Source organism: Ammospiza caudacuta, chromosome 5 (genome assembly GCF_027887145.1).
Source record: "Ammospiza caudacuta isolate bAmmCau1 chromosome 5, bAmmCau1.pri, whole genome shotgun sequence".
Taxonomy (NCBI): Eukaryota; Metazoa; Chordata; class Aves; order Passeriformes; family Passerellidae; genus Ammospiza; species Ammospiza caudacuta.
The window spans coordinates 38,124,400-38,147,680 of NC_080597.1; the positions used below are offsets into that span (position 1 = coordinate 38,124,400).

Below are 23,281 nucleotides of genomic sequence, written 5' to 3' on the forward strand. Positions count from 1 at the left end.
TTAGTGAGCTGTAACTTAGATATAAACATATAACATGAACTAATCTAGGAGCTAGGAAATTCTTGTAACATGATATTAGGTACCAAGACTGTAAATTCATTAGCTATTCCTCTGGAGCTCTTAAGCTGGTCTGTTTTTCCTGCATATACAGCAGCATGCCCAAGTCCATTTGGGCATTACTTGTATCTTTTCCAGCCTAAATGATTCTTTGATTCTGTATGATGCTGCTTTCAGTAAGATTAATACTGGCAACAGACTTGAGAAGGCAGAAAAGCTGAGGTTAAAATTAAGCCACTTCATTGGAATCAAAGTAAGGAAATAAAACATATCTGAATTTGTGAACTTTACAGGTCTGACTTTACTAGGGGGTTTTATATTAGAATTGCCTTAGGCTGGAATTTAGGAACTTGTCTGGAAATTACCTCCTCTCCTCCCTTACACCCCTAATTTCACTGACAGAGAAATCTCCTATCTATATTAGCACCTACATCCACCTTTCACTACATCAGCAATCTCACATTTCTCTCCTAGAAAAGAGACACAGAGAAGTGTTATTAACAGTTTTGTCACAGTACCTATATTCAGAAACGGGTTTGTAAAAAGTTCAAAAGTTTGATTCCAACAGAAGACAGCAAAGAAGCCTCTAACACATCTCTAACATCCAAAAACTAACTGAAGTAGGCTTTTCTCTTTCCTAAATTTACAGGCTGTGAGAAAATTATCATTAACCCAGGCAGGAAAATAGAAGAATAAATCACAGTGGTAGCTCATGTTGGGATTGGGCTGAAATAATTATACTAAAGGGAGCAGCTCTAATCTGAATCCTAAGGAAGTTTGTGAAGAATTCCAGGAAGCATGTCAGTTACAGCAATTATGTATTTGCGATGGGAACTAATCCTAGGACAGTTCAGTATGCCAGAAACTGGACACAATTCATTTTGTGAATTACTGAGCAGACAGTAACCTGCAAAACTGATTAAGTGATCAAAATGGAGAGAAAAACCACATATTTTACTGCCAAATCTCTTAATCCATTTTTGTGTTGAATATTTTTTCAGAACTGTAGCTCAAAGAACTAATTGGAATTAATGCAAATTTTCAGTAAATCAAAGATAAGGGAACTTTATTTTGCATTAATGAAGTAACCACCAGAAAAATATTGTGCCATCTGTAAATACTTTGTTATCATAGTGTTCCTTGCTATATGTTTATAAATCCTGAAAGTCAACAGGACACCAGCACCAACTTTTCAGCTTACACTGCTGTCAATAGAAGGGACATCAAACCTATCTGTACATATTGCCATGAATATGAGAAGCAACAGTAATAAAGACAAAAGTGTCAAGAAATAATAACAAACAAATGTGAGAAGAATGGACTACGATTATGGCACAGAGCAAGTATAGGAAAGCAAGTGTGTGTATAGAAAGGAAAGGTATTTTATTTCCTGTCATAGTGCAGTATTCAGGGTTCAAAGCTGTATACAGTTCTTCTCCTTGCTGAGGCATGTTCTTCCACAGCTCAGATGCTCAAGGCACAATCCACACCACACATATCTTCATTTATATCCCCAGAGAAATGCAAACAGTTCAATTCTACTATTAGGACTCATGCAGATTTTTCATTGCTTCCTTCTAAAAGTTGGGATACTAACATTAAATTTTAATCCTATACCTGCAGTTTCACAATGAGGGGACAGAATTAAGAAAAAGTAAAGTAGTGGCTCACAATGTTTGTACACTTCTGGGATTTGGGGATTTAGTTATTTTGAAGAAAACTGTGAGACCTTGTTTCCCAGAATCACTGCAAGAGTTTCCCTAACAGACCTCATATTTCACACACGCAGCAGTCAAAAAAATCAACCAGAGAACTACTGGGGTAGGCGGGTGTGTGTACATAACAAAAAAACCAACAAAACAAAAAGAAATTTGGATTTTATTAAGAAAACTTTTTACTTCCTCTCCTCGCCAGGACAGGGTTAATTTTTGCAGTAGCCAAAAGGGGGCATGGCCAGGACCCAGAGGTTATTCTAATAAACACCTCCCCATCCAGGAAAGGGGGAAAGGGGTCACTTCTGGATCGAGGACCATGGTGGCACGGTCGGGTTTTGCCAGGGGTTTCTGAGTTGTGAGCATTCCCATGTGAATTGTTTGCCTCCTTCATACACTTTGTTATTAATATTGTTGCTCTTACTATTCATTTTATTATTTTATTACTGTTTGCAGTAAATTGTTCTTGTTTCAGCTCATGATCTTTACCTTTTGTGCCTCCAATTCTCCTCTCCACGCTGTGGCAGCAGGAGGCAGAGGGAGTAGTGAGAGAGCAGCATGTGGTTTGGAGTGTTACAGTGGGAACACTAAATTGGGAAATACTATTCCTAAACCACAACACCTCCCCACAGCAATTCCAATAAATTAGCACTTTTGTGTCAAAGATCTCCTAAGAAGAAGCCAATAACACTGACTTTCTGCTATTATTCTTAGGTCCAATATACAAAGATATTTGCTAGAAAAGCAAGATAAATAAGGAAATCTTCCTGTACAACCTATTTGAAGTTCTATTCTAGAAGGCGGCAAACAATGGGTGCACATATTTGTCAATATCCCAGCAATTTTAACTGGAAATTGCTCAAAAAAAAAGCCTTTCCAGGACATGGAACTGACAGGCAATGGGGATATAACACTACCACCCCAACTTCCATTTCACGTTAAAACCTTCCCTTTCATGCACCTTTTAAAACTCTGCATTCAATATTACATAGTAACACAGACCGATTTTTAAGTCTTTCAAACCATGTTGTCACCTGTTACTCATACAGAAAACTTATGTTGTAATTCTTTCCCCTTTTCCAAATTCAGATACTTTTAAAGCAGTAATGGATCTCCTGAAATTAATCATCTTGTGTTCCACAATAAGACATTTTTTGCTTGAAGACTGGACAGCACAATCAAGACCATAGAAAAAAGTTTATCACCAGGTGAACAGTTGAGGAACTTTCAATGGAGGAATGGAGGAATATTCAGACTGAGGCACAGGGACTCAATAACCATGAAGAGATGTATCAGTAGAGCACAGGAAGCAAATATGAACCCACGAAGGTAAACAAGGAAACCAAACATAGAACAGATAAAAATGAAAGAAAAATGGGAATGAGAAATGAAAAACAAATGAAAGACAGTTTAAAAACAGAACTATTTGAATTAATAAAATAGAAATCCATTTCATTTTCAAAATGTGTGAACATCAAAGACGGACTGGCACTTTGCTATAACTATCAAAGGGGGTTAGTTTAGCTGGAGCCACAAGGACACCGGCAGCCAAAAGTTAAGTAAATTTTACAGAAATAAAGAAGTCCAACTCTTCTGATTTTTTATAACTAGCTCTTCATAGTTGAGTAGTTCCTTTCACATGCTCAAAGAGATACTCCTAAAGAAGTGCAAATTCAAAGCACAAGATGTTATTCACAAAGTATAGGTGACACCCAGCCATAGGCTGCTCCAACAGCTCTGAGTCAAACACTGAATATCTCACAGAATAATTCCATTACTTGCCATCCAAAGAACTTACAAAGGCTTTATCAAGAGAACTCCATACTGTGCTTTACAAAGTTCCTGTGCCACTACAACCAGTTTTTTTCCAGCACAGAGTTGGTACTACCTCAAGAATCGAGGCAATGTCTCACAAAAAAAACCAAAAAAAAATGCTGTCAAAGTCCTTAATTAAAAGGAATAACTGAAACAGTGTGACAAACAGGCAACAAGCAATTTTCAGGACAAAGCTCTCCCATTCCTTTACCTAACCTACCGAAAGGAGGTGCTGATAAACTCACCGTCAGGGCCAGCAGTTTTCCATAGGTGAGGTGGGCTGGGATGTGGTCGCTCTTGGATCGCAGTGACTCCACGTACCAGTGTTCTGCTTCAGGCAGCCGGCTCATTCTCATATAGGCTTCTCCTGCAGGGTCGAGCAAATGCTAGTGAGAATGCCACAAATTTCTCAAGATTTCCATCATTTGTTTATCACATAATTTTCTATGTTTTAATTGTGCAGAGATCTAGAAAAAGGCAAAGTGATTTGAACACTTGCAACCACACCCACACACAAAAAACCTTGGAGAAATTTGAGCGAGGAGATTAAGTTAAGGCCTTATTAGGGCTGAAATAGCATAGCTGAGATGAAAACTATTGTTGGAAAAGAATTGCCAGAGAGAGCACCACTTGCTAAGATTTAGTCAAAAGTCTCAAAGTAACAGAAATCTTACCTCATCTACTTTAGAAAAGCTACTTCTTTTCCATTGGTCTACATTGCAAAGCATGGAATAGCAGGGAGAACATGGAAATGTTTGCATTTAATCATAATAACTCAAGAACCAAAAACTAGGGTAGTAGAAGACAATAGTCCTGAAAGTATATTGATGGGAGGGGCAAGTCGTTAAAAAAACTAATCTCTGAATGCAGCTATATTTGGTCATCTACCACAACTTCTTTAAATTAAAACATAGCATCTATTAGTTTAAAATTGCTAATCTTACGAAGTCACATACAAAATGACAAACTAGACATTTTTCAAGGTGAAATCCTTTACAATGAGAGGCTGAGGCGGGGAATGTTAAAGAGCAATATATGAATGGGATGCTATATATTTATATATATATTATATATTGTATATTAGCGTTAGATAACTGTAGTCATGAAGTTTCTGTGAAATAGTTTAGCATACGCAGCAAGAAAGTCTCTTTCTTCAATCTTTGCTTCAATGTTTGCTTCTTGAAGAAGCAAACAAATTTCTCAAAGGCTGGAAACAATCAATATGAAACAAGTATATAGTGGTGAAGAATAACAGCTTTCAGATTAACTCTGCACTTACACAGCTCTTTCACGAGGACTCTGGATATAAATGTGCCCTTTCCTGGATCAATGACAACCTGAAAATGCCACTTGAAGATTCAGGATTTCATCATCCCAGCAGCTGGTCCATTTCTAATAAATGAATAAGTATCTTCCAAAACTTAGGAAGACACAGGTTATCAAATGCTACTCCTGGAGGATCAAAAGACTACACCTGACCCAAGTAAAGATCAGCTAAGGCTGCCTCCAGGTGAGTTACAGCCTCCAGCTCTGCATTTCATGGAAATTAATAACTGTGAAGGTACCAGGGAGACAGAGGAACCAAAGTTCTTTAATCAAGAATTGAAGTCAACTACCACACCCTCAAAACTTGGACATAAAGATTGTCAAAGAGAAAAAATAACTCATAGCATGGGAGCTACTTTTATCGCTTTATCTTCAATATTTACAGAGGCTGTAGAAGATTTTCTTCATAAAAGAAAATTGGCTAAGGCCAAGTCAGATTTTTTTTTTTATGTCTTTGTCACCAGAGGAGAAGGACACCAGGCAAAATATGGCAAGTCAGTTTTGAGTTTCAGGAGTTAGGGCATGGTGCATGCAAAATGATCAAACTTCAGATCACAGATAAAATAAGCATGATGTAGAGACAGAAGTCATGCTAAGCCAAGGTTAAGAGAAACCAACATGATTGTTAACAAACAGACTTTTTTCAAACAAGCCTGCTGTATTTAGAGGCTTGCATCTCTGGGAAAAAAGTCTACTTGTTCTAAATCAAAGTTCTACATAGCATTTCATACTCATGCACTTGTCTGGATATCAGATATCCAGAAGCACTTTGGTAATTCTGCTGCTGTTTAGGGCCAAAAAGACAGAACATTTCCCTGCAAAAAATTCCAGGCTAAATTAAAAAAAAAGTCCAAACAGGTAAGAAATCCCAAAACAACATGAACATCACATTCAGTGACAGTAACATCATGTAATCTTTTCACTATGTCAGCAGTCACAAGTAAGTGACCCAACAATATACTTTATCTGCACAAAACAAGGCCATTAAGTGTAGAAAGGATGGAAGAAGCCAGAAGTCAAGCTTTATGCTCCCCTCAACTCCTCTTCCAAGCTGCATGCTTTAATGTAGAATGTTTAATTACTTGATTGCATACTATTTCTCCCAGAGCCCCCTGCTTCATTAGCATACAGGAAATGAGGAATCCATATTGTCCTTTTCCTTAAGTGGAAAATTCACCCCAACCTGTTACAGCTTGGCAGAGTTTCAAGTAATTAACAACAAGATGCTTTAAGAGTAATGTAAGCAGACATAAGTGATGGAGCTATTATCTGTGGGTAATAAAGGCTGAATGCACTGCCAAATATCAAATGGATCCAAGGTTCTTATCTATCTTTCATGATGGATTCTGATATAAGAAGAGATTTAAAACCTTAGAGTACTTGAAAATTCAATTTTAATAGGTTTTAAGAGCTCAATGAGTTCACAAACTAAACTCCTAAAACTTTGAGGATATTTTGGGGGGGGAACCTATAAACAAAGCTACAATATGTCAATCTTCAATATAAACATCAAAGAAAGAAACTGTTAAGAACTGAAAAGAAAGAAACTGTATTTCCCTGAACCTCACAGATGAAAACTGGGAGGAGCTGTTGACATCCCTGAAGGCAGGGAGGTTCTGCAGAGAGACCTCAACAAACCAGAGACATGAGAGATCACCAACCATACGAAGCTGACAAAAGGCAAGTGCCAGAGTCTTCACCTGGGATGAGGCAGCCCTGGACGTGCGGACAGACCGGGGAATGAAAGGCTGGAATACAGTGCTGCATAAAGGGTCCTGGCTGATGACAAGTTGAACTTGAGTCAGCAGTGCCCTGGCAGCCAGGAGGGCCAACTCTGTCCTGGGGACATCGGGCACAGCACCATCAACTGGGAAAGGGAGGGGATTGTCCCACTCTGCTCTGCACTGGGGCAGCCTCACCTTGAGTGCTGGGGGCAGTTTTGGGTGCCATGATATAAAAAGGTCTTTAGCTAATAGAGAGTGCCCAACAGAAGACAATCAGGATGGTGAAGGGCCTTGAGGGGAAGCTGTATGAGGAGCAGCTGAGGTCATCTGGACTGTTCAGCCAGGAGGAGACTGAGGGGAGACCTCATGGCAGTCATGACTTCATTTGGAGGACAAAAGGAGGGGCAGGCACTGATCTCTTTTCTGTGGTACCCAGTGACAGGACCTGAGGGAATGGCCTGAAGCTGTGTCAGGGGTGGTTTAGGTTGGATATCAGGAAAAGGTTCTTCACCAAGGGCGTGGCTGGGCACTGGAGCAGGCTCCCAGGGAAGTGGTCACAGCACCAACCCTGACAGAGTTCCAGAAGAGTCTGAACAATACTCTCAGGCACATGGTGTGACTTTTGGGGATAGTGCTGTGCAGGGCCAGGACTTAGACTTAACGATTCTTGTGGGTGTCTTCTAACTCAGCTGATTGTGTGATTCTGTGACTCTTTGCAGGTAATTCTCTATAGCTGAACATTTTTTTCTGAGGAACCTGTATCAAGAATTCCTATATTATAAGTAACTAGAACATAGACTGCTACAGCAGGAAGCACTGTTAGGGGGTCTGTTATAAATGCCATCTTGTAAATGAAGAAAAGAAAAAGTTGAAAATTGATATCAGCTCCTACCACTAGAATAGATTAGAATAGAATTCTACGGTCTACCATAGAATAGAATTCTATGGTCTGGAATGATCTTATAGATCATTCTATTTTCTACCAAAATAGAATCAAGCAACAGGTAACTGAACAATTAATTCAATGAAGTGAATTTATGCATTAGGCTGATGCAATTTAGTAATACCTATGCCACCTTGAGATAATTTTCCATCAAAATGTTAGAGAAAACATGTATGGATTGATTGCTGTAATTCAGGATGCATTTGCCTGTCTGAGATTAAAATAAGAAAAATAATATTTGCCATTTACAATCATGCATTCTTATAAACTTGCAACACAAATGATTTAGGCATTAGAAAGATAACAAGTGTCCATTGGCAGAAAATACGCAAACGTGCAAGAAGATTTCTATGTTTACTTTAACAATTACTTATTTTGTAAAATCTTTCAAATCTCATGCTAGAAGTCTGAAAGATCACACACAGACACATTATTAATAAACTTTGTCAGATCTGTAAAGTTCAACAGAGGTAACAATGACAGAGAAAGAAATTCATGGCAGGGAAAACCTTAAGCTATAAATGGTCAGTTATTTCCAGTCCCTAATCTGTACAACACACATGCAGCATTGCCTGCACAATGAGTGGTGGCAATAAATTCAATAGATGACTGGAGTAAAATGAGACCAATCAGTATTTCAAAACTGTTTCCAGCTTCACAGGGGTTAGTTCAGTTAATATTTTCTGAGTTTTATGAACCCATTTCTTGTCTTATTCTACTAGAAAGCGCATAGATTATTAAACTGTAATTCTCATTTACTAATGTAGTGCAAGAAAAACATTAATATGCAACTGAAACATCATTTAAAGAAGTGCATACTAAGTTCATGGACATTTCTATTAATACTTTCAAAGAAATCAGAAATGGGATACCTTTTAGCTAGATTTTCACCACCAAAATTAAATGCCTATACTCAAGTTGATTTTATTTGCCACAAAGATAGATTACTTGCAAAACTACCATTCACCAATAGTATTTTCCCATATTTCCTCAGAATCTTTGGAATGTAAAAATAATATTCCAAAATAAAATTAAATCCCACAAAAATAATAAACTAGCAAAAAACTCACCACTAAAATCATGCCAGGATATTAATTGTAATTAAATATATTTGATTAACATAGCCTTAACAATAATTAACATAAAATTTAAAATAACTTAAACCCCGTAACAATTGTAATAAAAATTAAATGTTTATATTAAATAATAATGCTAATAAAAGATTAGCTTGCTAGCAGCCATTTCCCCTAAAGACTTATATTTTACTTCACAATTAAATGGAATTTGTTTGTTAGAAAAATAAATTTTAAAAAAGGACATAAGATTTTCCAACACATACACATATTGTTAAAAAGCAAAATGAGGTAGCATTTATATGAATGTATGTTACATGGTTCTAGCTAAACATCTCATCTATTGATTTCATGATTTTTCTGTTTCAGATGCAATTAGTCATGCCAAGGCCATATCCTGGTAGGGAGCATGCCAGATTTACTACTCAGAAAGTTCAACAGAACTGTGGATGTAAAAGCACTGTACTTCCACAGGTTTAAGGCAACCATTCTTTCAGATTAAGATATGTCCCTCTAGTGCTCCTCCTTTAAGAACCCCAGAAGAGACTGCTGAAAAGACATCTGAAAAATTATCTCCATAAAGGAGACAATGTATGGTAAATCTGCCTTGCATCATCCTTATTTATGCTAGCTGTCAGCCCCTCCAATTTTGGGGTAGTAAAAGTGTAATATAGGAAACATAAAATTTGACATGGACAAGACACTATGTATCAAAACACAAAGGAAGATGGAGATGCCCTTTGAAAATAAAAATCTCTAACATATACATTCCATCAGGATTTAAATTTAATTTTTCTATTATTTCTTTTAATTGGGAATATAAAAGAATTGGACAATTATGGGGAGGTCTGCATCCCTGTGTGTTACAATACCACAAGGAGTTTGTGCCTTTGATAATGTAACCGTGCAGCTTTCTTGTGCAAATTAAGGCTGCAGATGTGCTTACCATAAAAATGCACCTCTCTAGATATATGACTTCCCTCTTTCTTCCCTCTGGTACCAGTGCATAAAATAACATAATGAATCTGGAAGCACAGTTTGATGTTATACTATACTGATGTATAAGATCTACTGCAACAGATTAACAGTTTTGGTTATAAATATGCAGCGCATGCACATCTTCCCTGAAACAGCTGAACCATGTGAACACAATGAGCATCAAGTTTGGCATAGACCAAGCATATTGTGGCTCAATTCTTTTTTCCTTTTACAGAATAACCTCCTTTAAGATTTCAAGGAATGTATTGTATTTTATCAAGGTTTTATGATGGATGGGAGTCAATCCACATTTACTTTGCCTGAACAAATTCTTACAGGCCTTAATTAGCTGAAGCAAAGCCTTATCTGATTTAATTAGACCACTAAGCTACTTTTGAAGGAAAATACCTATAGTAGAAAACAGATAGAAATTAAGGACATCAAAATAACATCGACATTGCACAGTTGTTTCCTTTTGTACAAAGGCTTCCAGTGAAAGAAGACAAAAATAGAGGCATGAAGCTCACACAAGATAGGTAATTTCATTTCATGCCACTTATAGGTTTCTTTAAAACTTTATTCATAGAAGCACTTTCCATTAGAATCATGCCTAACTGGGATGCCTGTAGTGCATTTTCCGTATTGGATTATATTTTTGGTCTGCAAATGTTATGTTTACACTTATTTTCATATTAAGCCCTGCCCGTTTAAAATAAAATAGCACTTCATCCTTAGAATCACCTTTTTCAGATTCCTACCTGAGAAAACTCAAACATTTCACATTAAAATATATATCAATAGTTCAAAGAGCTAAAACTAAGAAAATCTTGGAACCTGGGGAAAAAAAAAACAAACATGCTCTCGAACATTGAATTAATTACCATCTCCAGCAATCCACTGCTGTAACCTTCCTACCCAGCTTGATTCCCTCAAAGCAAAGTCAAAAAACCAGGAGACACTGCAATCAGATTTAAGATTCATACTCAGAATCATAGAATCACAGAATCATTTAGGTTGAGAAAGACATCAATCATCAAAGTCCAATCTTCGACTGAACATTCATCAACATTCATCATACATTGCACCAAGTATCACATCCAGTCACTTCCTGAACACTTCCAAGGATGGTGACTCCACCACTTCCCTGGGTAGCCCATTCCAATTCTTGACAACCTTTTCAGTGAATAAATTCTTCCTGATGTCCAGCCTCCCCTGGTACAGCTCACTCTTGTTTCCTCTTGTACTGCTGGTTGCCTGGCAGAAGAGACACACCCCCAGCTGGCTACAACAGGCAGCCGAAGAGAGCAATAAAGTCTCTCCTGACTCTTCTCCAGGCTAAATATGCCCAGCTCCCTCAGCCATTTATTGTAGGACTTGTGCTCCAGACCGTTCATCAGCTCCACTGCCCTTCTCTGGACATTCTCCAGCACCTCAATACCTTCCTTCTAGTGATGGGCCCAGAACTAGACAGAGGATTCAGGTGTGGCCTCACCAGTGCAGAGAACAGAGAGTCAATAACCTCCCTGGTCTGGCTGGCCACACTATTTCTGATGCAAGCCAGTATGCCTGGGCACACACTGGCTCTTGTACAGCTATTGGTGACCAACACTCCTAGGTCCCTTTCCTTGGGGCTCTTCCCCCCTGCCTGTAGTTGTTGTGACCAAAGTACAGGACCCAGCAATTCACCTTACTAAATCTCCTACAATTGGCCTTGAGCTATTACCAATCCAGCCTGTTCAGGTCCCTGTGCAAAGCCTTACTGCTCTGCAGCAGATCCATACCCCCAGCCCAACTTCGTGTCATCTGTGAACCTACTGAGGGTGCACTCAATCCCCTCATCCGGATCATCAGTAAAGATATTAAACAGGACTGGCCCTAATACTGAGCCCTGTGGAACATCACCAGGGCCTGGCTGCCAGCTGGATGCAGCACTTAGCTACTTAGCTTTGGACACCAGATATAAACTACCACAGTCTGCAAAGTCTCAGAGGGGGAAGGGCTAAAGTATCAGAATGAGGGTGGGAAGGGGGAGAGAAGGAAGCCCAGCATTTTATTCCCATCACCATTGGAGAGGACACCATTCTTCTTTCCATGGAATATGTAATAAAATGTACATATGGAAGAAAAAAAATCCTTTTTCCATCCAAGCTAGTTTTAAAAGAAAAAAAAAACCAACTTGTAATGTACACTTCGTAAGAAATTACTAGTAAAACTTCATGAGAGGCATAAGAAGCACACTGATTACTAATGCTTAGATAAGTGCAGGTACCATACTCTGCATAAGTTATGATGTGGGGTACGTATTTCACAGCTTAATCATCTTTGGGTCTTATAAATTAAGTGTTACACAGTAAAACTATACCAAAGGGTTTCCTGGAGTTCTAAATGCTATTTAAAAATAATTCAATAAGAAAGCATCTAATGGGAGCAAGGGGCAAATGGGACAGGAGCCTTAACAATATTAACAGGTTTGTAGAAACAGCCACATCCACCCAAAAGCATAATCAAGTAAAGTGATAGCTATGTTATAATCATCAACACAGAAAGTCTCTCTGCATGCTAAGCCTTTGTACTCTGCACCAGATGTAAAATCTGGCTCCCCTTTTCTGGACTGTACATTTGTGTATGATTTGTTTTCTGTCCATGTGCAATCCAGCAGATTCACAAGAAGAAATTTAAACTTGGGGCATCATTAACTGTGTTCACTCCTGCAATGTTATCTTTTTTGTGACTTGCATTTCTCAAAAAAAAATTTTTAAGGCTTTACCTGAAGTGCATTTCAAAATAGACACTGAGATGTCAGTTAGCAAGGGCAGATGAAGTACCACCAAGATATTTGTCTTTATGACAGTATCTTGCCAATCTAAACCTGAACAATGCCACCCCACCATCTTTCTTGTTACTGTTTGGTATTAAAATAAAGCCTCCATGGTCTACTTCACACCACTTAACTGTCAGGAGTATGAATTACTGTAGCAGGTGGGCTAGTGTGGTTTTAAAAGCAATGTAATACAATCAACTGTACAATATCAGATTTCAAGAAACGCAAGAGACATCTAGAGCAGAGGCTGATCCTTAAGCAATCCTAATATTGGCATTAAAGTGTTCAAGATCCCACAGGGACTTTGACCTCGGGCTTTAATTGAAACTTTAAACAAAATATATTACCTATTTAATACAGCTGAGCTGGACTCTGGCCTTTGTAGTGCAAGTTGCCATGCCAAGCAAATTAATCTGTGTAACCTGAGCATGTACTTTTTAATTTACATCAAAGCAATATGGTATACAGAAAATAAATACCAAGCCAACCTTATACAGCTAGTTGAATAATTATTTTGATTCTAGTTTTAAAGTTTCAATTTTTAGTTGTTTTGGGTTCTCCTAAGGAAAAAAAAAGAAAAGGTTTTGTTTTTTGGTACGAAGCCAGAGAAACATATGGTTTCCTTAGCTGAGTTGCTGCACACCTGGCAAAATAAATCACAGCAACAGGAGACCAAAATCTTCCCTGCAACTTTTTCATATGCACAAACTTAGAACATCTGATGCTGGTATTACAGTCCTGTCTTTTGTACCATGAAAAAAAAGCAAAGTCAAATGGATGCCTGCTTCTTGAGCCCCAATACTTCTTTTTCCCATTAAGAGGCAAGTTACAGAGTGTTTTAAAGGATGAGAGTCTGTCAAGAAGACTGACACACCAGAGGAATGAGTCACTGGGCCTGTCAGAGCAAAAGGCCAATAGAAGCAAGCACAGGAAAAGAAGTGTAACACAAACAGGGAAAGCAGCTGGTGTAAAGGCTTAGCACTGCTGGAGTGTTAATGCTACTGCAGTCAGAGTGCTGGAGTTCTAACCTGATTCAGTTTGGACAGTTCATCTCCTGTTTATTCTCTTTCAAGTAGGTCATGTACATCATACAGGAAAAAAAAAATTCCAAAAAATATTCAATTGCACAAATGAGTACTTATTAAAAATCAGAGGAAGCACTGTTTCCTTACATGACATGCCAATATGCAGCAATATGTGTGGAACTCAACCAAGCAAAGAGATTGCCAGAGACTGGGAATACAGTCATCACAGTAACAACCATAGCAGGTAATCATCAAACCGTGACTATTTTTGGATTTCATGATATGCTGTGAAGAGTTTTTCCACATTTAAGGAGATGGGGAAGAAAACTTCCTTCTGCTACTTCCCAAGCAGATGGGGAGTGCTCCCCAGTTTCTCCCTTTTCCTCCCCAGCAATGAGCACACAAGGAGTGGGGACAGCTCAGTCAGGTTTATGCAGTTGCAAGCGCATAAAACAGGACTGGCCTATTTCAGTTTCTCTAGTCTCCCTTTTAAAGGCAAGAAGTGGGCAGACAAGTTTATGTAATGTTGTTTATCAAAGAAAGTGTTATAGGGAATGTGTTTATAATTTTGTCTTGAACATGTAAACAGAAATAAACACTCCAGGCAGCCCTCTGATACTCAGTGACACCATATGAGCTGCAAAGCGGATGCACTCCTGATAATGGATGCAGTTGCCTTGTTCTCCTGTCACACACAAAGCAAAGAGATGACTGAAAAGGTATTTAGGATTTATCTCACCCAAATCAAGCTACTAAGTCTAACTCAGTCATCTCAGCTCTTTTTAAAGGAGAAGTATGGCTGCAGGGATTATGTGTATAATCTTAAGTAGATGTCTAAATCAGAAGGTGCTTCATTACTCCCCAGAGGTACAGTTTTCCTTCCACACTATAAAGAATCATAGCTACCTAGCTCTGTCTTGTCATCTCAGGCAGGAGAGGCTAAATGCATCCATGTAGGCTTATGTAGACACATCCAGGACAGGTCTGAACACGTGAGTCCTGTTAATACAGCTGCATTGCATTCTATTCAAGTCACTACCCAACTTTGTGCAGCCTTTGCTACACACTTGAATTGCCTTTGCAGCATAACCTACAAGCAACACTTCAGCAACCACTGTGAAGCAAGTTCTGTCTTCCCTGCAAAAGCTGCCATCACAACAGCAACCAAAATACAAATATGAGCTACGTTAATGCTAAGTTGGAATTCTCAGAGCTCCACAAGGAGCTAAGGTACACACAGTTGACCATGTCTTGTTATCCCACCAGGACATCCATGAAGTGCTGGCAGCAGCCTAAAGGAAGCAGAAGCCAGAGTATGGGCTTGGGAGAGAAGGGAGGAAGTTTAGCAGGAGCCAGCCTGGGCAAAGGACTGAGCTAGTCTTTGTGGTTTTGTGAGTTAAAAAATGCAAAACCGAGGAACAGAGTGAACTTGGACATCACAGACTGTGCTTACAAAGGAAATTGAGAAAAGCCTCCTGAACCTAAAAAAACAACCAAAAAAAAGGAAAAATCTGGGGAAACTTATAGGTCATAGTGGTTTTAAAGGTAGCTTCTATTCACTGGAAAAGAAAAAGGGCAGCACAAGCCTGCTTTGCAATAGGACAAGCATTACATGCTAGAAACAGCACTGATTTATGTGTTCCAATTTTGTATTCTGAGGAACACTTTTATCAGAATCATGAAAAACATATCAACACTAAAGAGGGCAGTCAAACTTCAGAGAATTTGCTGAAGCACTGCAGTATTTCAGCAGTCACTATAGGACACCAATAGTAAGCAGAGGTTTGACTCACACAGAGGTGACTGTTGATATCACCACCAAATTGATCAGCAAATGCTGATAAATAAAACTGATAAAACAATTTCACTAAGACTGACAAAGAACAAAAGTATATGTAATAATCAATTAGTGTAATTTATGGATTTTAGCCATTGGCACCAATCTGGTAAAGCTTAGTGTTCAGGGAGAAGTAACTCTCCATTGAACTGTATGAACTGCTAAGAAAGTGTTTAGACTGACATTAGATACTTTGTCACTGTGGCAAGAGAACTACTTAATCTAGCATTTACATTTTTTAAACATACAGCATCAGTTACAACTACAATTTTACTTTTATCTGTGCCTCAGTAATTGTAAGGTATTAATCAAAGATGCCTTTCCTGAATAAGTAGTCAACAACTGTGTAAAAGCAATTGGTCTCAAGCAATACATTCCCTTGTATACAAGGCATTGATGGGGGGAACCACACCAAACATATGCTTCCTGTTGATCCTAATTGTTTCCACAGATATTTTTAATTGCTCCACTTTCAACTACTTCAAAGTAAAGATTCTTACATTGTTTTCTATCCCAAACAAGAGAGTACTGGGCCAAACACTGAGGGTGCTTAGCAGAAACACATGAGCTTTGAGAGAGAATTCCACTTACAAGCATCTTGGGAACAATAAGAACCAGCCCTCTTGTTTTCAGATCTGAGTACTAGAAGTAATAATTCATATTATCTTCTTTCTTTTATCTGTTTAATGTATCCCACATAAAAATGCAATGAAGAATATGAGAAACTGAGGTTAAACAAGAAACACCTCACAGATAAATTGACAGTTTTTTGCAGTACTCAAAGGACTTCTAAAATTTTGAAGGACAAAATAATTGATCCTGTAAGAAAAATAAGAAGAAATATAGAAGAATTCTCTCATTGATGTAGGCATCTAAACTATAGTATATCAGCTGGAAATAACTTTTTGGCACAACCTAAAAGAAAACTACAACTATTTCTGTGGGTCTGTTTGAAAACCTTGTTGGCTTACAAGTCATTTCAATATCTAAGACCCATACACAGGTGGGCACATGAGGCCTCCAAAGTAGTGTATGAGAGATTCTGGAGACCAAGAAAAATACTAAGCCAGGCATTCTAAATGTAGAACTGCTACAATGACACTCCTAAGGGCATCCAGTGTCTAACAGTCTCATCATTTACTGTACCTTATCCAGCACTGCAGTTGCTGGCATTTACGCTCTGAACCTAGTTTGGCTTGCACTGAAGGTAATTATTTTTGGGTTTTATTAGCTCATTAATTTGAGCACCTTTTACCAGGATAAGGTCTTTTGTTTCACCCTAACTCCTCAAATATCATTCTGAAGCCCTAACAATCACTTACCCATCATGTTATATAGGCTCTGTGGTGCAAACTGCCTCGGCATTTTCTGTATTGCTTCTTTGTAAACTGTAAGGGCCTCCTGAAAAGAAACACACAGTGGGAAAACACCAACTTAAAAAGCATCCTTTCGTATATAAAGTAAAACCAAACTATTTTCGTTCCCCAAATGAAAGATGCAGGGAAAACACATCAGCATCAAAAATGCCCCAGAAAGTACAAAATTTCTCCTTTTTTTACCTGCATTTTACCAAATTCAGTGAGACTTATAGACAAGAGATCAAGCTAGTTCTAATATTGCAATTTTTTTACAGGCAAAACTAAGAAGTACTTTTTTTTATACCTCTTAGTGACTGATGAGTTTATAAACATAAAATTTAATAGGCTGTGGAAGAATATGGGGTATTATTGATCTGCAGACAAAGGACATTCTGACGATTAACTACGCTAAGTGACCTAAAAATAAAGAAATCATTGTCTACTGCCAAATAATAACAAAGCATAGCCCTTACAACTGAAGCCTGCTCCACAGAACGGATGACATGCACTATGAAGTCAAGAAACCCAAAACTGGAATCCCTTTTCAAATATGCTGTTCCTTGAATTACCATTCATTCCCCACTTTGGATGCTGGCTGGTCAGTCTGTTTGCTCTGCATCAAACAGTCACAGCTTACAAAGGCTGCAAGAAAGCAGCCAAGAAGAAATATCAAGTTTTATATTCCTGAAAGCTCTTGTATCTTGCAGGTATTGAACTTCAACTCTACGCTCTATAAGCTGTGTAGACAACATGCTGCTGGTCTCTTCTCTGTATAGATGCATTAGCTGTCTGTATTTTAACCAATTAGTAACTCCATCTGACAGAGCTGGATGCAGCAGACAGATGACAGGGAATCTGTCCAGCTTCTGCATGCCTGATCTTAAACAGCTGACATAACTGTCATGGTCAAGAACACTTTACATGGATCAAAACCACTCACAACTCCTGTTCTGAAGTATGCCTGACAATGCCAAGAGAGAATTAACTTCTTTCAAATACTGCTAAAGGTCAAACCTCAAGTGAATGTCTAGTTTCAGTTAAGTTCATCAGGGAAAATGGAGAGGAATCACAACAGTCACAGTTGCATGTGTAAATGAGATGGGATGGCTTGGGTGCAGTTTATTGTTACATTAAAAATATCCAACCCACTTTAGCACTGAGGTCAAGTTATCTGAAAATAACACACAGTGGGATGTTTTTAATCACTGCTAAATTATTTCAACTGGGTCTTATTTTTAGAGACTTAAATGCAAGCATAATTGCACTTTTCCAGCTAAAGATGGACTTACTGTGTTTTGAATTATAATGCCTCTACACTTTAGGTCAACTGGCCTTTAATCAGGTTTAATCAGGCTTTATCCTTGCATACCAGCTACGGGTACAAAGCCAAAACCAATGAACTAACACATATCAGATGTGACCGCTGCTAATGTTGACTCTGATGTGAGAACATCACACTGCTAATTAACAGCATTACACCAGTGGCTGTAGAGAACAAATATTCTCTGTAGACAATGCTAATCTTGATCTGGTGAAATTCAACCAGTACATGTATGTGATATATTTTGAAAGTCTGGGTGGAAGCAGTATGTATTATTTGTATATCAAAGTTTTATGAATATATTATATACAAATCTGGAGTCTTACCTCATAGTGTCCTTGTTCATGAAAAAGTTTTCCTAAGTTATAAAGACAGCTGGTAACAGAGCTTTTGTGAGCATGAGGATCTTTCAGATTTTCATCAGGGATCTCTGAACACTTCACAAAAGTCCTCCTGGCTTCCTCTGTCTTCCCTTGGTTCATCAGGATGATACCAGTATTTAGATATGCAGCTGTGAAGAGGGAAAAATGCTTTATTTGAATGGAGTTCTATTATGCTTTATCTACTGTTTCAATTCTAAATAGTATCTGGTAGAGATCCCATGGTTTTCTAATTTGGTCTTTGAATAACACAGATGACTCACTGGTGTGAATGTGAACATGGAACATATGTGAATATATAAAAAGTAGAAGCTCAGAGACAAGGAAAGAAGGAGATGCCTATAAAGTAAGGAGGGAAGGAATCACTGGTTAGGCAGAGTGTTCCATTTAGTTCCTCTTTTTAGGACTGTATAAAGCATATAGCACCACTGTTTGAAGTGCTACCAAAAATATACATAAAAACATATATACATACAGAGACAATTAATACTGAAGGTACAAAATTCTCAGCCATCTCAAATAGCACCAGTTTAATTTGGAACCTGTTACTGGCAACACTTGAATGATTATTTGCCATTTTTCCCAGGCAAGAAAGAAAAAAATATTTATATTATTCACTCATATTAATATCAGGGACTGGCTGTAAGAAACAGAAAACAGGAGCCTGAAAACTTGGGCAGTAGAATCTCTGACTCAACACCCCAGATCAGAAGCATTTTAAGTTCTAGTAGTGCTGCTGAGTGTTAATATATCATCTGCTTCTTACTTGTACCACATTAAATATAGTTGTTTACTAATAAACACTTGCTATCAAGGGCACAATTTCACCTTTGGCTTTCTGACTTAAAAGCTTCTGAAAAAAAAAGAAAGCGTTATTAAAGAGGAGGAAAATTTTCTATGAAAGCTATAGTCAATATTATACAAGCTTGTAGAGTCAAAATACTTACAAGCTAGTGTGGGTCTGCTACCAATTGCCAGTTTATAGTAATGCAATGCCTCTGAAAACCTGCTGTTTTCCTGAAGTAGTAATCCTCTGTATAAGGGGAAAAAAAAGGAGAAAAAAAAAAAAAGAAAAAGAAAAGAGAGAGTGAGGTGTGAGGTTACTACAAAGAGTAACTTGAAAACAAATACTGAAAACAAAACTTGGGTAACAAAGAAAAATATGCTTACTGAGATACAAGCACTCACTAACAGTTCCATGTGAGAGTTATTCCATATATAAAGATGAATTCATAGACACCAGATGCATCCATATGGCTTTAACAAAGCAGATGTTAAGCAGAATAGTTTTGGCTTTCTTGGAAGCCAGGAGATTCATTTACTCAGTCGAGAAAATGTTAGCCTGAAAGACTTTTTCAAGTGGGTAGAATATGGTGAAGGTGTTTGTAAGTCATTAATGATTAGTCAGGCATCTTGTCTTGACCTGAAATAAGCAATTCTTTTCCAAATGCATGACAAAGCTAAGCACCCAGCCCTTCATTGCTATGTTAAGGACTCCCCTTGTTGAGCAATTTCACTAGATTATTCACTATACAGCTCAGCAAGTGCAACAGTTCTGTTTTTTCCTGTCTTCTTTATACTCTGAACAAACTTACTAACTGAAGAAGTATTAAAAATTATACAGAATATTTCCAGTTTCATAACAGATAGGCTTTAATTTAGCTTTTAAGATAAACATCCTTGTGAATTATGATTTATACCAGCTACCCACACATTTCTGAGAAGTTGTCTGGACATCAATGACAGGAATGTACACTGTATACTTAAATGAAGGCCCAAAGCATTACAGTTTTCCAAAGTTTCAGAAGAATGAAAAAGACCATATACAAATATATTAAAACCAGAATTATTTAAAAAGTCCTTAAAAATCAGTCATTTCAGAATGGAGACTCAGACCTCAGTATCCAGGAGTAAACATCTCTTGTCATATAACTCAAAATATCCAGGAAAACACAGCTTAACACAGCTCTTCCTCTAAGGTGGAAGTGGCACCATATTTATTTGTAGTTTCCCTGACCTACAGCAATTTTCTTTTCTTCCTCTATGCTTTTATCTGCTGATAGCTCTTTGAACTGCAAAGAACTTGGAATTATTTTATCTCCAGTCTCAAATCAGAGATTTTATTTCCCTTTAACAGCTCAGGAAAACTTTTTTAATTAAACCAGTGAACTTCAAGGGATGAAAAGAGAAGGGAGCTTAAGTAGCCACCATCTGTGTTGTTTCCTTCTTGTCACTGGGTTAGGATTTAACAGAATTGAGAAATATATTCTCTTTTTCTTCTATACTTCCTTTTCTTCTATACTGTCCTATCAGTATCACATGACCTCACTTTGAAACTGTTTCCCAATTAACTCCAGATTAGGTAGCAAATAATTTTTATTATTAACAGAAGTTACATGTAGTAGGTACTTGCAGTAAAGTAAGAAATGAAGGAATACATTCAGGATATTTTTTTGAATGGTACCAATGTTTGTAACTACTGCCAAGTATCTTGCAAATGGCAAGAGGTATAGTCATCAGGACAGAAAAAACATTCTCCGAATTTTCTAGAAGCTGGTTTTGTTTACTGTAAACATTTTTACACACTTACTTCAAGGAAGATTGATTATGTTATTTTCATCCTGTTTGCTACTGATAGCAGAAGAATTAACAGAAAAAAATGAGATGCATTGTCTGACATTTTAGCTGCTTCTTAATTTTTTAAAAAGCAAAAACATTCTCACATACAATTCTGAAACAATTTACCTAAGAAATTCCATTCTTATTTTAATTCTGGAATAAATAATGTAACATATTGAGAGAAGTAACACAGCAATTGGTCAACTTCACCAAAACAAATTACTTTGGTAAGTGTACAACACTTGTGGTTTTGTGATTAAAAGAACTTTTATTTGCAATTATTACAAATTAATCTTTTGCATTCACTATATGCTATGATATTGACACTTTTGATTTATGACTTGAAACTTTGAGGTGCGTTTTTTTCTTAAGCTTCTCTTCCAAAAGGTGTTTTTCTTTTAAAAGCTGGTCCATTAACTGTCAGTCTGTCAGCACATGTCTCCCTCTCCTTCTCTCTCTCATATATATAACCCAAGCAGCTCAGATGAAGAACTGAGTGCTGAATTCCACCTAATTACTAAAAATTAGTGTTTTATTTGTATTTCTTAGGAGTTTGGGAGAAGAAAGAGAAGAATTTAATCGTACCAAGGCATGAAACTGCCTCTTCATGTGAAATTGGTCCTGACTGATCACTAGTTTTCATGTACCTTCTGGCAGTACAATCATTATTAGATTTATGGGTGTCCAGTTCTAGTTTGAGGTTAAACTAACTCAGGAAAAAGCTGTCTTCTGTAGATGCAGTGGAAGAACATCCCTGAGCTGCAGTTCACACCTTGCAGGCACAGCAGATTCCAGTATCTCACCCTCCCCATGGCCAGGGCACTTGGTTGTATAAGCAAGCATCCGCTACAGCCAGGAGCAGATCTGTTCCTGACATGCCTTTTGCTTCTTTGCTTGAATGTCAAATGATAACTCCTCCTCAGAGATTTTTGGCAAAGGGGAGAAGGAGCAGAAAGACAACAAAGACATCAATACAGTGAGAAGCATTGGACATAAGCCAGAGGTGGAGCAGAGCAACTGAGACACGTTATGTACCTAACTTTTGTGGTTACAAAGACAGAAAGACTTCCTTTTTCCTTACTCAAGGATGAACAAAAGAAAGGACATCCTTGAAGTAAGCATGCTAGATTCAAAAGAGTAAGTTCCAGTGATAAACTTGGATGAAGACCTTAAAGCCTTTCTGGTCCCTTTAACTTTCTACAGTTACTAAAAATGCCAAATTAACTGAATAAAAAAACCTAACCACCAAAATGCCCCCACAAAAAAAAACAACCCAAAATGCAGGAACAGCTGTGTTAAGTTGATACTTCCAAAACTTTTTATTCTCTTCAGCTCACCTTCCCAGTTGTAAGGCAGACAAATGAAGATGTTAAATGAAATATGCAACTTCTGTGCAAAGACAGTTCACTGACAGAACTGGAAAAATGTGGCTTCTATAGTTCAGTAAGACAACTTCTGTGAAAGAATAAGTGAACATGAGGAAGGTGATCTTCACTGTGCAGGTGACCACACACGGGAACAGATTGTTCACAGAGGTTGTGGAGTCTCCCTCACTGGAGATATTTAGAAATTGTATGGACACAATCCTGTGCCACGTGCTCTGGGATGACCCTGCTTGAGCAGGGAGGTTGGACCAGACGACCCACTGTGATCCCTTCCAACATTACACACTCTTTGATTCTGTGAAATACATAAAAATAAAATTATTTGGAAAAGAAAAAGCTACTTAAAAAGTAGGACACACAGTGGGCAGTTTTAAACTGCTCATGAATTAATTTAGAATTAATTAGGAAACAAGTTCTAAGTATAATAAATAGCAAGATTCTGGAACTTTACAAAAGGATTATTTTTTGCTTGCATTACTTCCAGATATTTTTACATGGAGTGTTAATCATTTATAAAATGGAGGATATGTGCTGACTGCTTACAGGAGTAGCAAACTTCTCCAAGTGACTTAGGAAGTGGCTCAGAATCCTGTTTTTTAAATAGGAGGAAAAATAAAAGAAAAAAAATGAGGAGCACATTCTGACTATCTGGAAATTATGCACATCATTTCTGTACACAGAATTGCTCATTTAGTTCATGCAGGAAAACACCTCCCACCAAATGAGTTGTTTGCAACCTTCCTGAATTCTTTAGCTGCCAACTTTTACCTATCTTGCTTCACCAACAGTGAAAAATCTTCCTGTCTTCCTACTTTGCTTTGGCTTTGACCAAAAGTCACTAAATATTAATGGCCCAAAAATGTTTTCAGAGACCAGAAGGCAGTCACAGAATATAAATAAGCAGTAG

General features: G+C 37.8%; 1 protein-coding gene across 1 annotated transcript in view; it reads right to left on the reverse strand.

Annotated features, from left to right (window-relative positions):
- The window catches only part of TMTC2 (transmembrane O-mannosyltransferase targeting cadherins 2), a 235,249-nt gene that overhangs the window by 51,832 nt on the left and 160,136 nt on the right, over positions 1 to 23,281 (reverse strand). Inside the window, exons 5-8 of the mRNA XM_058805380.1 lie at positions 19,318 to 19,403; positions 18,317 to 18,501; positions 16,634 to 16,712; positions 3,830 to 3,951 (exon numbers count right to left, since the gene is read on the reverse strand). Of these exons, the coding sequence (XP_058661363.1) occupies positions 3,830 to 3,951; positions 16,634 to 16,712; positions 18,317 to 18,501; positions 19,318 to 19,403 (472 nt within the window). The remainder of the gene's footprint in view (positions 1 to 3,829; positions 3,952 to 16,633; positions 16,713 to 18,316; positions 18,502 to 19,317; positions 19,404 to 23,281) is intronic.